General features: G+C 45.6%; 2 protein-coding genes across 5 annotated transcripts in view; one reads left to right on the plus strand and one right to left on the minus strand.

Annotated features, from left to right (window-relative positions):
• The window catches only part of ZER1 (zyg-11 related cell cycle regulator), a 25,474-nt gene extending 16,957 nt beyond the window's left edge, over positions 1-8,517 (minus strand). Inside the window, exons 1-3 of one of the 3 annotated variants that reach the window (XM_063316213.1) lie at positions 8,360-8,517; positions 2,309-2,608; positions 72-222 (exon numbers count right to left, since the gene is read on the minus strand). In XM_063316213.1, the coding sequence (XP_063172283.1) occupies positions 72-222; positions 2,309-2,466 (309 nt within the window). In that variant the 5' untranslated portion in view covers positions 2,467-2,608; positions 8,360-8,517. Of the gene's footprint in view, positions 1-71; positions 223-2,308; positions 2,609-7,131; positions 7,150-8,083; positions 8,217-8,359 lie in introns of those variants that run through there. The other 2 variants (XM_063316214.1, XM_063316215.1) reach the window with 2 other exon arrangements.
• Positions 8,147-15,843, plus strand: part of TBC1D13 (TBC1 domain family member 13) — a 24,405-nt gene continuing 16,708 nt past the window's right edge. The window contains exons 1-2 of one of the 2 annotated variants that reach the window (XM_063316234.1): positions 8,147-8,209; positions 15,279-15,352. Coding sequence is in view for 1 of the 2 variants with exons in the window: in XM_063316233.1 (XP_063172303.1) it covers positions 13,545-13,567; positions 15,279-15,352 (97 nt within the window). In the remaining variant the exon portion in view is untranslated. Of the gene's footprint in view, positions 8,210-13,417; positions 13,568-15,278; positions 15,353-15,843 lie in introns of those variants that run through there. The other variant, XM_063316233.1, reaches the window with a different exon arrangement.

Genomic DNA, 15,843 nt, shown 5'->3' on the forward strand with positions numbered 1-15,843 from the left:
CGTAACGCGAAGCGGTACAGACAGACTTTCAATACGATATGCAGATTTATGAAAAAGAAAAGGGACGTCACCTGCTTCCGAATGGCTTCCAGGTCTTGATCCTGCACGATGTCCTCTCGCAAGTGGATGCGGGCGAGCCGGGTGCTCCGAGGATCCGAAAAGAGGGTGAAAAAGTTTTCACTGTGTTCGAAGAGGGTGTCTGCGTTTACTAGGTCCACGTACCTAGGAAAGAAAGAGGCGTCCAGAGAGCAACACTGTGTTCTTTGCTACCTGAGTCCACCAGAAGCTTCCCTGGAGGAGGGAAGACCCCAGAAAGGGATGACCTTGGGGGGAAGTATGAAAGAGCCCTTAAGGGGCAGGGGGGAAGGAAGGAACCCGCCATTAAGGAGAAGCTTGGAGAAGACATTGCACAGACTAGGGATTGAAGGAAGCGTGGGAAAGAAATTCAAAACAACTTCGCCTTGATTTTGTTTAGCGTAAGGTGAGACAGAGAGAAACAGGCTTTCAAAACGGTCATCAACCCTTTGTGGTAGGCCAGGTCAAGAAACAGACACCGCAGGGGTATTAGAAACGGCATTTTATTGTTGTCAGGTAGAGTAACAGAACCGTGAAAGTCCCTCCGTGTTTCTCTCTCTCCCACCTTATTCTAAACAAAATCAAAGCTGGATGACTGGGAGTTTCTCACCCGTCCTTCCATTTCTGGACTGTCCGATCCCTTTTCTGAGTCTCTCCTTAACGGCTCACTCCTTCCTTCCCCCCTTAATGGCTCTTTCATACCCGCCCCAAGATCAGCTCCAAATCCCGTTACACTAGCCTTCCTCAGAGGGGTGTTGCAGGGATAAGGCTGGGTGCATGGGGAGAAAAAACCACATCTGCTATCCTAAGAGAATCAGTATGGGGTGGTATAGTGGTTAAGGTGCTGGACAGCTTCAGGGACACCCAGATTCTAGTCTACCCTCAGCTAAAAGTGAATTTTGGCCACTCAATCACTCTCAGCCCAACCTACCTTGCAGGGTGGTTGTTGTGGGAAAAATAGGGAATAGGGGAAAGTGTATGCTGCTTTGAATCCCTGAAGGAAAGGTGAGGTATAAATCGAACAAATAACATAAAGTAAGTAATTATCTTGGAAGGCATCCTACTTCAGACACGTTATGGAGAGACTTAGTTCTCCCTGGAGAAGGCTCTGATGCTGGGAAAAGTGGAAGGGCAGAGGAGAAGAAGAGGATGGCCAGCAGCAAGGGGGATAAGCTCAGTTACAGTGGCGATGGGGGTACTGTTGGAAGACCGGAAGGACCAAGCTGGGGCAGAACCTCCTGGAGGAAATCTATCTATGGAGTCACTAAGAATTGGCAGCAACTTCACGGCACTCCATCCATCCATCCCTATCTGGAAAAGTCATACAATTCCTAGAGAAGTCCATAATCCTGGGAAAGGTGGAAGGAAAGAAGAAGAGGATGACCCACAGCAAGGTGGATGACTCAGTTACAGTGGCAATGGGGGCAAAGTTGGAAGACTTGAAGGACCAGGTTGGGGATAGATCATCATGGAGAAAATCCATCTATATGTTCGCTAAGAGCTGACGCTGACTCAGTGGCTCCTAATCAAGTCAATTAATCAATGGGAAGAAAGAGAAAAAGAGGATGACAGTAGCAAGGTGGATAGGCTCAGTTACAGTGGTGATGGGTTCACCGTTGGAAGACCTGAAGGACCAGGTGATAGAAAGATTCTCCTGGAAAAAAATCTGTGTGGTCACTAAGAGTTGACCCTCATTTGATGGCACATAATCAATCAATCAAATCAATCAATCAATCAATCAATCTCTACCTGGCCAGCTATACAATCCCCAGAGAAGTCCATAATCCTGGGAAAGGTGGAAGGACAGAGAAGAAGAGGATGACCAGCAGCAAGGTGGAGGGACCCAGTTACAGTGGCGATGGGGGTACTGTTGGAAGACCTGAAGGACCAAGCTGGGGCAGAACCACCTGGAGGAAATCTATCTATGGAGTCGCTAAGAATTGGCAGCAACTTCATGGCACTCCATCCATCCATCCGCTTCTGTCTGGATAAGTCATACAATTCCTAGAGAAGTCCATAATCCTGGGAAAGGTGGAAAGAAACAGAAGAAGAGGACACCAGCAGCAAGGTGGGTGGACTCAATTACAGTGGCAAGACCTGAAGGACCAGGTTGGGAACGATCATCCTGGAGAAGGTCTACTATGTGGTCACTAAGAGTCAACACTGACTTGATGGCACCTAATCAGTCCATCAGTTCTGGAAGGGGAGAGAAATACAAATATGTGTAACTTACTCATTGACCAGCCTGTCGCAGATCTCACTCGGAAGGAAAATATCTGTGTGGAGTTGGATTGTTTCGTTGTCCAACAGGTAGCAGAGCGTCTCTTCCAGGTTGTGAAGACAATAATGTATGCACAAAGTCATCAGTGACTCCGGGCTGTCGGAAGCCATCTTGTGGCAGTGGAGGATGGGAAAAGGGGAAGTGAGGGAAGGGAGAACGTAAAGCAAACTTAGCAATTCTTCTTCCGGTGTCTTCCTGGAATGTCCTTCCAAAGAGATTTCTGAGTGGACTTTGAAGTATGTTTCAAGCCAACTATGGTCAAAAGCAAAGAGAGTAAATCAGCTCTTTTAAAACCCAACGTCTAGCAAGAGCGTCCCCATCCTTAAGCAAAGCAAACAACCTGTTTTTAATTACCCCACAACAGGAACAAAACAAGGAAGAGGTAAAATTCAACCTCAGCTAAAGCCTGGGGGAAAAGAAGAGTTAAAAACAAGTAAGCATGTGAAAAGAGGAAGAAAGAGAAAAGGTGACATGCAAAAATTAGGGCACCCTGTGATTTTATTTCATTGTCATCCTGCCCTTTCTCCAAGAACTGCACGGCGTGGTTTTAGCATGAAAACACCACTCTGGCCATCCGGCTTCCCCCAGCAAACAAGGATAAAAATAGGGCAGCGGTTCATCTCATTCCTGCTGTGAGTTTATTTTTAATGATTAGGGCCATGACTTGATTAAGGAAAACTTCAGCAACAAGCTGAGTGACTTTTTAAAGCTAGTGATGGATTACTTCATTCGCTCTGCATAACTTTGCACAGGAAATGAACGCTCTCCAAAGAGACAGAAGAAGAAGAAAAAACAGATCCCAATAAGCAAACGGCAATAAACGCCGCTGACTCGTTTTCCCCAACAGCTGATAATAAGAATTATATTGCCTCTGGCACCAGAAGTAACAGACTTCATGGTCCCACTGAAGGTGATGGTCACTGGCATGGCTACAAGGGCAAAAATCCTTGATTCCTTTTCACTGATCTGAAATCTAGCTTCAGTTTTAGAAAAGGTCAACCCTTCCTCCTATGAGATTTAAGTCCAGCAAGTTTGGAAGGCATCAGCCCAGAGGTGGTCTAAGCAACAAAACTGCTCAAGGGACAGACTTTGCACACAGTATTCTAGTGGGAAAATGTTGGCTAGCAATGAAAGTTGGATACCTTCTCCAAGACTTTATACAGTAGATATTCGTTCCTTTAAAAAGCATCCTGTATGTTCTGCAGCATAAATGTGATTTATGTTCCCTGCTCAGGCGGCTTGATGCTCAAAGTACTTCACGCAAAGGATTTTGGCTGTAGAATCTCAGAGTTGGAAGGGATCTTAGAGGTCATCTAGTCCCACCCCCAATGAGGACAGGATCCACTAGAGAACTCTGACAGGTATCATCTTGCCTCTGTTTAAAGATCTCCAGCAACAAACTTGCCATGTCAAGTGGCAACCTGTCCCACTGGCTGATGGCTTGTTCCATCAGGAAGTTCCTCCTGAACTTCCTTCCTTGTAGCTTTAAGGTAGCTTTGCATTGAGTTATAATATTAAATGTTAGGTGATGCTTTACCATGGAAATCTGAGCCCTTGAGTACTCAGTATCCTGCAAATGCATCCTAGTTAGTGGGATGCAGGCCACAGAACTGGGAATCTCCATTACAGATCCCAGCGTGAACGCAGTAGCATGAACAGGCTTGGGATAAAACTGGACTTGTGTTGTGTTTGGTAGCCCAAATGTGTCCAAATTGCCTGGCGCTGTCCTCACTGCTAGCAAGAATCTTGCAAGTGGTAGAGATACGACCAAGCCTGGAAAGCTCATCTATGTCATTTGTCTTAGAGATGATGTCTCTATCCATGAAGGAGAACTCACCCCTTCATGTGGCAGCCTGTTCCACCGGCTGACTGCCTATATAGTCCGGACGTTCTTCCCGATGTCTACACTGAAACGTCTTTTAAACCCACTGCTTTGGGACCTGTCCTCTGGGACAAGAGAGAGTAGATCTACCCCTTCTGTGGGACACCTTCAGATAATGGAAGATTGCTATTGTATCTTCCCAATCTGCTGTAGGTGAAGCATATCCAGAGCTTTTGAAAATTCCCCACTGGATTTGCTTTCAAGGCCTCGCACTATCTTGATAGCTCTCCTAAACTTGCTCCACTTTGTCCCTGTCCTTTTTAAACTGTGATGCCCAGGACACCAGTCAGGATCTGACCAAGGCAGAGTAGAATGGAACATCCTATATACTTTTTTTTTTAATCTGTTCAATCGTGTCTGATTCTCAGAGACTGCCTGGACAAGTCCCTGCAGTTTTCTTGGCAAGGTTTTTCAGAAGTGGTTTGCCGTTGCCTCCTTCCTAGGGCTGAGAGGGAGTGACTGGCCCATGGTCACCCAGCTGGCTTTGTGCCCAAGGCAGGACCAGAACTCATGATCTCCTGGTTTCTAGCCTGATGCCTTCACCACTGCACCAAACTGCTCACCTCATATACTTACTTATCTGCATGCAATTTTTCGTTAAAGGTGTTTAGTTTCATTATATTTGAGAAAACTGAACAGAATTTAAGATTGGGTCTACTTAAAAGACATGAGTCTGGTAGAACCTTTTTGGACTAACAAACGTTATCAAAAGGCAGAAGGTTTCGTGAGCTACAGCTTTCTCCATCAAATAGGAAAAATAACAACTGCTTCTTTTAATGTAATTCAAAATCCAGGTGAAACTCATCTGCCATGTTAAAAAAAAAAGGAATTCCCATTCCATCTAAGGATTACTAAGGGGTTTTGGTGGAGACTAAAATATACTTTCAAAAAAATCAAGGTAAGTCCTATCAAAATAGCAAAACTCATATGTTATCTTGTAGAAAAGCAATTCCCATTCCATCTAAAATTAAAAGCAAAACACCCCTTTTCCTTCTATCTTTCCAGATCAAAAAGAAAATAAATAAATAAAAGTATTGTATATATAGAAAGGTATGAGAAAGGGGGTCTAAATTTTAAAGAGCAAAATAATTTGTATCAAGGTATCCACAAGTAGTACATCCTCGAATGTCAGATTTATGCTTTCGAATACTTCATTTTGCCCCAAAAGGAACCATCCCAGATAAATCGCTGCTGATGACATCCAGTTTTGAATTCTCCTACTTACTACTAAAAGTTTCAAAGAAATCGCTGAATTAATCTTTGACTCAAACCCAGGCAAAAAACCAAAAAAAGATATAATCTAATAGTAATTTAAAAAAAAACAACCTAACCAGTGTTATTATTATGTAAGCTTTTGAGGATCCTGTCCACAAAATGATTATTTTATAAAATTATTACATAATAAAATTATTATACAATTATTAAACAGTAACAAAACTTGTTAGTCTTTATGATATTACTTTTTTTTCACCAGATTAAAGACATCTTAAACTATCAAGAAAATTTTAACTATCTTATTAAGATCTACATATGACTAAAAAAAATAATTTCAAAGACACATCTGACACATCCCTCTTCTAAGAAAGACCTCACCATCTGTTGTTTTAGGAAGTGTTAAAACAAAAAAGAAACATTTGAAGAAAGAAATAGTTTGGTCAATTAACAGCAGATGTTCCTTGAGAACATTAATACACAGTGAGTTGATTAATTGGATCAAAACTTTAATAATTTGCCCCAAATGAGACTCTGTTATGCCTGCTGCTTCTCAAGAAAGACCACCACTATGGAACAGGAGCTCAGCATGAGAAAAGTAGGCTTTCTATTTTTCATATAATGAAAAAAATAAGTAAGACAGTGCCAAGTCCAAGTTAACTGGGAGTGAAACCTCTCTGTACCTTTCTAGCAGCCCAGATTCTTTTTTCAAATGTCATTACCTTCCTAGCCAGCTGCACAATTGCATTCTCACTGATCAGTGTGGCAGCTTAACCAGGTATGGAGAAAAATATTGAACAAAGCACACAGAGAGGCCTTTGGGTCACAGAACAAGCTACATTTTAAAGGAAAAAGGCATGGTTGTTCTGGATGGCAAGCAAGAAGAAACTCAACATGAAATAAGGCACACTCCAATCTGCCACTGCTTGCGAAGCACAGACTTACTTTCACTTGCACTGAAATCCATGCTTCTCAGTAAAGGGTTAGGATGATAACATGAACACCTGCCTGGTCTATTTCTCACCACCATCCAAACCTTACCCTCACATGCAAGCTGGGCCCTCGCTTGGGTTAAGTCAGAATTTAGTGCTATGCAGCCAAATGTCCCCAAGCGTGAGTGATGCCTGGGATTCACACACTCGCTTGGGTCCTGCTGCACAATCACAAAGAGAATTTAACCAGACTCCCATTTGTACAATTCCGGGCTTGACACTAACTATACAGCAGCGTAGTTGCTGTAGACCAACAAGCTTCTACCTGGCTGGTTTAGCACTGACTCGAATTTGTTTTCACCTACCTCCGACAAGCTAGAAACCATAGAAAGCAAAACTAGATCCTGGTTATTTCCTCCACAAAGAAGGAAGTAACATCCGTCGGTACAGGGTCGTGCTAAATCATAGGCTAGGCTGCATTCACTCATACGAAGCCCTAGAGGATTCTGTTTGAGCCTAAGGCAACAAGTGAACCCACCTACTGTAGTCTGTAAGCCAAGGTTCACAGTAAGCAACCTGTGGGCTGAGGCCTGCATTTGAATATAGTGCCAGGAATGGGTATCACATACCAAAGAGTATGGGTACAGCCAAAGAAAAAAAATAAATTTCATTTCATTTCATTTCATTCATTCATTTAAATTACAATTAAATAAAATTACTCTAGTTATGCATTTGATAATTAATCACACCTGCTGAAGTGAAAATTACAATCTGGTAACAGCTTCTGGAGCAGTTTTGAAGCTCACCTTCAAAGCATTCTAAGGATTTCTAATTTGCCTGAGGTAAAGTCAGGCAGCTGAAGTTTAATTAATACATTAGGATAAAAGAAAACAAGGTTTTTCATAACGTGTGAACCCAACCTTCGTGTTAAGTGTGACTACACTCACTGCTTCCAAAGGTGACCTTTATGGGTCATTAATCATAGCAGAAAATTAAGAAGTGACATAAAATGGTGATGATAATTGTCGAGGTTGCCTTTTAAGCGTAGCATTTTAAAAAGCATAAACGTTTTAAGGGCAGAGAAAATCATTTCATCAAAAGAAAAGATCAAAGTGAATTTACATTTGGCCTCCTAAATAAATTCTCCCGGCTGAAGAGCCAATATCACAAGGTAAGTTGTGCCGAATATAAATCCAGCACCTCAAAGAGGGCACTGGAGGCGGTGGTTGATGCCCAATTAGGAAAAACGTTATGAAGTTCGCAGATGAATCCCACCTCTCCAGCTGCCCCAGTGTTTTTCAAACTTGGCAACTTTAAGAGCGGCGGACTTCAACTCCCAGCTGAAAAACACTGATCTGACCTTTCTCACCGGGTTATGACAAGGATGAAAAGCTTTGCTTTACTCGACCCCCCCCCCTTTGTTTTGATGAGCCCAGAGACGTTTTTCTAAGAGGTTTTGGCTGCACATCACCCCTTCCTTCTGGGTGAATTTATCTCCCTTTTAAAAGTCCGGCTTTTATACGTAACTGCCCCGGTTTTGATTTTTCACGATTTCTGTGGCCACCTAAAGAGCCCCCTTCCGCCCTGAAAGGGGTGGATCAGAAGAAGAACCAACCCTGGGCATTCAAGATCGACGGCCCCCAAAGGATCCCACCAGATCCCTTCCTGCCATGGGCTTCCCCTGCCAGGAAGAGACCAGACCTGCTTCTCCTTCGGGCTCAGCCAAGCTGGGGAGCAGCAGGAGCCAGACGACAACTCCCATCCTCCAGGCCCCGCCCCGCTCCCGAGAGCCGAGGGGGGTCTTCACCCCCACCCCAGGGGCGCCAGGTTGGGGAAGGCTGCGGGGCCACCGCGCGCGGGGAGGGGGAGCAGGGGGCGGGGCCGGGCTTCCCCCCCTCGGTCGTCGTCAAGGGGGAGCCCGGGGGCGCCTGGCGCTGCTGCGGCGCCTCCCCCGGCAGCGGCCGTCCCCGAACTCACCGGACTCCCAGCCTCGCTGGGGGGGAAACAAAGCTCCGCCTCGCAGCTGGTTCCGGTTCCGGCGCGGAGAGAGCGTGGTTCCCACCGGGGTCCGCTCCCCCCGTTCTTTCCCTCGCGCTCGCATTGGCATCGGCCGCCGCTGTCAACAAACCCGCGCGTCACTTCCGGCAGCTTTTCCCCACCTCTGGGAACCGCGCGAGGAGCCTTCCCCTGGGAAACAAAGGTGGTCGGCATGGAGTTCCGGCGCACTCCCCTCCTTCCCCAGAGAGCAGCCCGCATCGCCTCCCTGTTGGTTGAGGGTGACTGATGGAGCTTGTAGTCCAACCCCTCTAGTGGCCCTGAAAGGAGTTCTTCACCCCATGATTATGGGTTCAGGTGCTTAGGGAATCCTTGTGCTACAGGGAAGGAAGGCAGGCAGCCTGGAGACTGTTGTAGGCAAATAGAACCTCCCAGTCCCATGGCAGTCTATCTCTGCACGACTAGAAGCCAAGGGGTCAACACAGGGAACCATCGGCTAATCAGGCTAAAATGGGGTTGGCTACTTTATAGCCCATACTCCACCTGGGAATTTTTCACTGGAATTAAGTCATTAATCCTTACACACAAAAATATATTTCTTAAGTGCTGTAATACTGCTATATAATTTGGAAAGGATAGGGAGAAACACTTCAGTGGATATTAGAAAACCTGGCAGAAGAATATCAGGAGAAATCTCTAATAGATGACTGTAATTTAATTCCTTTGATTTATACCCCATATTTATGCTCTGGCAGCACTTAAACTGGATATAGATTTTTAAAATAATAAATTAAATTAAAAATCTGAATAGAAAAGAAATATACCCGTATATACAGGGTGTCCCAAAAGTCAGGCCCCATAGGCCAACCACAATATGTTTTATTAATTAATCTATTTTTTGGAGAAAAGGTTACCCTACTTAGGAATGATCAAAGTCCATGCGTCCAACCAGTAAGGAAATGTTTTGAAGAAAGTGGCAAACAATTCAAACATTTAATGTAATTTATATAATAAATTGTCTTGACTTTTGGGACACACACACACATATATATTATGTTTGTTTGTTTATTCGTTTAGTCACTTCCAACTCTTCGTGACTTCATGGATCAGCCCACGCCAGAGCTTCCTGTCAACACCCCCAGCTCCCCCAGGGACGAGTCCGTCGCCTCTAGAATATCATCCATCCACCTTGCCCTTGGTCGGCCCCTCTTCCTTTTGCCCTCCACTCTCCCTAGCATCAGCATCTTCTCCAGGGTGTCCTGTCTTCTCATTATGTGGCCAAAGTATTTCAGTTTTGCCTTTAATATCATTCCCTCCAGTGAGCAGTCTGGCTTTATTTCCTGGAGTATGGACTGGTTTGATCTTCTTGCAGTCCAAGGCACTCTCAGAATTTTCCTCCAACACCACAGTCCAAAAGCATCCATCTTCCTTCTCTCAGCCTTCCTTATGGTCCAGCTCTCGCAGCCATATGTTACTACGGGGAACACCATTGCTTTAACTATGCGGACCTTTGTTGCCAGTGTGATGTCTCTGCTCTTAACTATTTTATCGAGATTTGTCATTGCTCTTCTCCCAAGGATTAAGCGTCTTCTGATTTCCTGACTGCAGTCAGCATCTGCAGTAATCTTCGCACCTAGAAATACAAAGTCTTTTACTGCTTCTACATTTTCTCCCTCTATTTGCCAGTTATCAATCAAGCTGGTTGCCATAATCTTGGTTTTTTTGAGGTTTAGCTGCAAGCCAGCTTTTGCACTTTCTTCTTTCACCTTCATCATAAGGCTCCTCAGTTCCTCTTCGCTTTCAGCCATCAAAGTAGTATCATCTGCATATCTGAGATCGTTAATGTTTCTTCCAGAGATTTTAACTCCAGCCTTGGATTCCTCAAGCCCAGCATGTCGCATCATGTGTTCTGCGTACAAGTTGAACAGGTAGGGTGAGAGTATAAAGCCCTGCCATACTCCTTTCCCAATCTTAAACCAGTCCGTTGTTCCGTGGTCTGTTCTTACTGTTGCTACTTGGTCGTTATACAGATTCTTCAGGAGGCAGACAAGATGACTTGGTATCCCCATACCACTAAGAACTTGCCACAATTTGTTATGGTCCACACAGTCAAAGGCTTTAGGATAGTCAATAAAACAGAAATAGATGTTTTTCTGAAACTCCCTGGCTTTTTCCATTATCCATCGGATATTGGCAATTTGGTCTCTAGTTCCTCTGCCTTTTCTAAACCCAGCTTGTACATCTGGCAATTCTCGCTCCATGAATTGCTGAAGTCTACCTTGCAGGACCTTGAGCATTACCTTACTGGCATGTGAAATGAGTGCCACTGTTCGATAGTTTGAACATTCTTTAGTGTTCCCCTTTTTCGGTACGGGGATATAAGTTGATTTTTTCCAGTCTGACGGCCATTCTTGTGTTTTCCAAATTTTCTGGCATATAGCATGCATTACCTTGACAGCATCATCTTGCAAGATTTTGAACGGTTCAGCTGGGATGCCGTCATCTCCTGCTGCCTTGTTATTAGCAATGCTTCCTAAGGCCCACTCAACCTCACTCTTCAGGATGTCCGGCTCTAGCTCACTGACCACACCGTCAAAGCTATTCCCGATATTGTTATCCTTCCTATACAGGTCTTCCGTATATTCTTGCCACCTTTTCTTGATCTCTTCTTCTTCTGTTAGGTCCTTGTCATCTTTGTTTTTGATCATACCCATTTTTGCCTGGAATTTACCTCCGATGTTTCCAATTTTCTGGAAGAGGTCTCTTGTCCTTCCTATATGTATTATATGTATAAATATATATATATGTATATATATATATATTATACATATATATATATATACACATACACACCCATATAAACATATACTGTACATGCATGCATACAAAAATACTACATACATATATATATGTGTGTGTGTAGTTTTATATGCATGCATGTACAGTATATGTTTATATGGGTGTGTATGTGTATATATATATGTATATATATACACACACACACACACACTTAAGGTTACATACACACCCACCCAAATAAAGTGATATATAAATATAATAATAAAATAAGTATAAAAACCATACTATACAGCATTTACAAGCTTGGAGAAAGGGCATTGCAGTAGTCCAGCCACCTTTTGCTTGATCCTGCTTTACAAAAGCTTCGTCAAGCGTTTCAAATGTTTGGGGGGTACATTTTGGGCAGCAGCACCATGACACACACACACACACACATTTTTACCCATCTGATATTTACTTTGTGCTAATCTGGATTTTTCTTTGGGTTATTTTTTTCTCTGCTGGATTTTGCCCTGAGTTTGTTCTGCTTTAACTGGCTTGGCCAATGACAAACTACTTGGCATATTTGCCTCTGTGCGGCATTGAATGAACACAGTGCATTGTTACATTATTATAACAACTTAATGATCTGTATTAGCAGACACCACAGTGCCTAGGTAGTGTACAAAAAGCAATGAAAACAGAACCTGCAGCCATATCAATTATCTATGATTAGTATTATGCATATGATGTATAATTAATACATAAATTGTAATGCGTCTTATATAATATGTAAATTGGGCAACTGCTATCTCTGCAGCTCCAAAAAAAGATGTCTGAGGTGTCCAGGGAGGGCCCCCACTTCCCCCTCCAACCGTGACCCCCAAATAAAGTTCTCCATCCCTCCAGGGTGGCTGGACTCCTTGTCCCATTATCCCGCGTAAAAAGCCCTGGCTGTTTTTGTTTTATAATTTAAAAGGAAGCATTTATTCCTCTTTGCATAAAAGCAGCTTGTAATATTTAATACCAAGAGGACTCACGAAGTCAGGTTTTAGATTGCCCATCATGCTTAGCTATCACATGGTTTGTTCACACGTAGCTCAGTGTGCGGTTTAAACCCAATGATGGTGGCTTGGGAACCATGGTTAAGGTCTCCTGGCCACACCAGTCCAGCTAAGATGGTCCTGTTGCATCAAGAGGAGAATAGAACTGAACGGCTTTCATTTGCATTTATGTATATAATTTCACATTTGAAAGCAGAGTAACTGGCTGGAGTTTTTGCGTTCTTCCTTTAACCCAGTGTTTCTCAACCTGGGCCTCTAAGATGTGCGGACTTCAATTCCCAGAACTCCCCAGCCAGCCATGGGGCTGGGAATTCTGATTGGGGAATTCTGGGAGTTGAAGTCCACTCATCTTAAAGGGACCCAGGTTGACAAACACTGCCTTAACCTTTTTCAGAACAAATCATATTAATCTGAATTCAGAGATCATAGTTTCTTGGCTATTGGTTGATTGTGGGGGGGTGTTCAGCAAAGGGGATGGAAATTGTAGTCCCATGTTCTGGAATGGAAGTATGCGAAGGAAGGAATGGCCATGCTGGGGGGAACTGATGGGAGTCATAGTCAGCCTGTCTGGAGAGAAATCTGGTGCAAAAGGGAAGCTGGAGGGGCTGATGGGAAGCATTGTGCAACATAACCAGGTTGGGAAGGGGGAGATCATGCTGGAGATGGACCAATGGGTGTTGTAGTCCAGTATCAACAGGAAGATGAAGACAATTTGGGTTGGGGGAATTCAAAAGGCTGAGTCAGGGAGAAAGGCAATGTGGGTTTGAGGATAATGGGCAATGGAGTCCAACAGGCTGCACAGGACAACAGGGGAGGTTATCTATACTGGCGGGGCATAATAGGAGTTGCAGTCTAAGTGGCCCCTAGGGCAGGAAGGGGGAATCCTGCTGGCTGTGGAGCATAGGCACTGGAGCTCTAGCCACCAGAAAAGAGGCTATGCTGGCTGCGGAGCATAGGCAGTGGAGCCCAGGCTCCCCAAAAGACAGTGGGGACTTTGCTGGCTGTGGGGCATGGGCCCTAGAGTGTAGGCTGCCCACAGGACTGCGGGCGAGGCTGTGCTGGCTGTGGAGCATGGGCCCCGGACTGCAGGCTGCCCGCGGGCCAGCGGTGGCGCATGGGGCCTGGAGTCCTGGCGGCCGGCGAGGAGGGAGGGGGGCAGGGCGAGCCGCAAGCCGGGCCGGCGGGCAGCCGAGCTCCGCCTCCGCCTCCGCCATTTAGTCCTTCCCGGCGCCGCGCCGGAGCGCCCGGGTGAAGCGGCGGGGTCGGTCCGCTCCGGTGCCGCCCGTTCCGCGCGGGGCTGCGCGCCCGTCCGCCGTCCCGGCACCATGTCGAGCCTGCACCGGAGCAGGTAGGGAGCGCCTCCGGGACCCGCCCGCGCCCTGCGCCGCCGGCCGCTGCCCGCTCGCGATGCCCCCGCCGGGGCTCCGCTTGCCGACCGCCGCCCTCGCCCTCTGCTCCCGCGGGGGAAGGCAAAGGCGGTCGTGGGGCGACCGCCGCCCTCCCCCCCCGGTCCTCCCCCGGGGACCCAGCCCCGTGGGCGTTTTCAGCGCTGGTCTCCGTGCGGCAGGCCCTCGCGGCCGCTGCAAAAGTTTCCGTGGGTCGCCTCCCCGCCGGTCCCTCTGAGGGCTGGAGGGGGTCCAAAGGGGCCTTTTTGCCCGGGGGAAACGCGGCTCGGCCCGATGCAGACAGTTATCTGTAACCCGGAGGAAGGAAGCCGCGGTCGAGGGAGACGTTTCCCTCTTCCTCTAATGCTGGTATTTCCATTGCGTTGGGAGAAACCGGGACGGGACTCTTAAAAAGCACTTTACTAACCCCCGGTGGAGGGAGAAGGATGTCGAGAAGCTGTTAGATCGATAAGGTTGGGATTCCTTTGTTCTTTCTTCAGCTGTTCTTTTTCCTTGTTTGTTTCATTCCACAACTAAAGGCAACAAAGAAACAAACACAAAAGGAAGCGTTTTCAGGTCCCGGAGTGCGGCGTATTTCCCATTTTTTCAGAAATTAAACCTTTGGCCTGCCTCTGGACTCCTGAAATGACTGCCACTGTAGAACTAACTCATATGTACACTCCAGCCCTTTGCTGGTTGTTTAAAAAACACAACAACAACGGGACCGGCTCCTTTCCAAATCAATGGCCTGTTTTAATTTCTAGCTGCTGGGATGGCTGGTCTGCTGTAGAAGTTAAACACAGCAGATTTTTCCCCTTGTATCAAACCCTCGGAGGGATGTGGTCTAGGCTGAAGAGGGCTTTTATTTGGATTTTTATTAACGAACATTAGCTAAGCATCTCCCCCATTGCAGGAACAAATTCCTTAGTAAGCTGAAGGAAAAGGAGTATTGATTCTTACATAGAAAATTAGGTTTTTAGTACAGAAGGCTCTTGCATTGTGGTGCTCATTTAAAAATGGAAGCCTTTTCAAACTCAGCTTGATTGGATTTGGAAGAAGGGGAAAAGTTTTTAAGCTGCCCAAGGACCCAGCAGCTGGAGATTTCTGAGTTCAGGCAGGGGGGAAATTGCTCTGGTTTTGGTCAAAAGCTTGCTGGGCCGCAAAACTGTTCTTCCCAATGCTTGACCAACTCTGTTTAAGGATCTTCAGCGTCTCTGACAGCTTTTTCCAACCAGACCTTGTTCAGGTGTATTGTCCCAACACACCTGGGGGACATCAACTAGGGAAAGATGGATCTGGGGAGACACTGGAATTGCTGCAGCTGTTGCCAATACATCATTCATGTGTTTTTTTGCACTTAAACTTGGTCTTTGTTCAGATAAAGGTCCTTATCAGAACGCTGTGTTTTTCTGGCTGTTGATAATGGGCTCAGCTAGGTCTCGTGTGGCCTTGGAAAAAAATAATGTTGAACACTGTCCAAGGCTGGGCTTTATCTCACAATGAATGGGGCCTGAGAGAAACTTTATACGCACTTGGCTTAAACCCCAACGAAGCGTTCTGTCTAATAATATTTTATCAGCCTGCAGGTGAGAATGCTTTTGGCACCACAGAATGCTTTCCGATTTTGGTGAGTGGGGTGTGCTAACTGCTTTGTCTGTGTTGTGTTTCCTGCAGAATTGCAGAATTTGAAGACATCCTGAGCGAGCCCAACATTGTGCTGCAGAAGCTGCGTGAATTTTGTTTCCATGGTAAGGGCGCTTACTCTTACAAAAGTCAGGCCAAATTTGCACTGAAAGCTGATTAGGAGAGGTCAGTTTCCACTGAGAGAACCTACCGAGAGAAACAAAATTGGAAGTGGGTTTCGCCAGATTGCCACTTCTCCTGATTTGCAGAATAGAATCCCTATGTTTTGAAGTTTTGATGTATGTGGAGCTGGACCTGCATTGGGGAATGGAGAGGAAAACCGTGTCAGAAGCTTCATACACTTTTCCACCTTGAAAAATCAATTATTTGGAGCTGTGATTGCCATACTCAACCATAGTCAGCTGGCAGTGTTTTTAGGATACACTTTTAGCTCACACACAGTATTATCATGCCACAGGCTTTCCTATTATCCTAGAATTGAAGTGGGCCAGCCTTTCTGAACTTTTTCACCCTGGAAGAACCCTTGAAATATTTTTCAGGCCCGTGGGAACCCCTGCACGTTCAGGCTCAAATATAGGCCAGACGTTACAAAATT

This window comes from Candoia aspera, chromosome 16 (assembly GCF_035149785.1).
Source record: "Candoia aspera isolate rCanAsp1 chromosome 16, rCanAsp1.hap2, whole genome shotgun sequence".
Taxonomy (NCBI): domain Eukaryota; kingdom Metazoa; phylum Chordata; class Lepidosauria; order Squamata; family Boidae; genus Candoia; species Candoia aspera.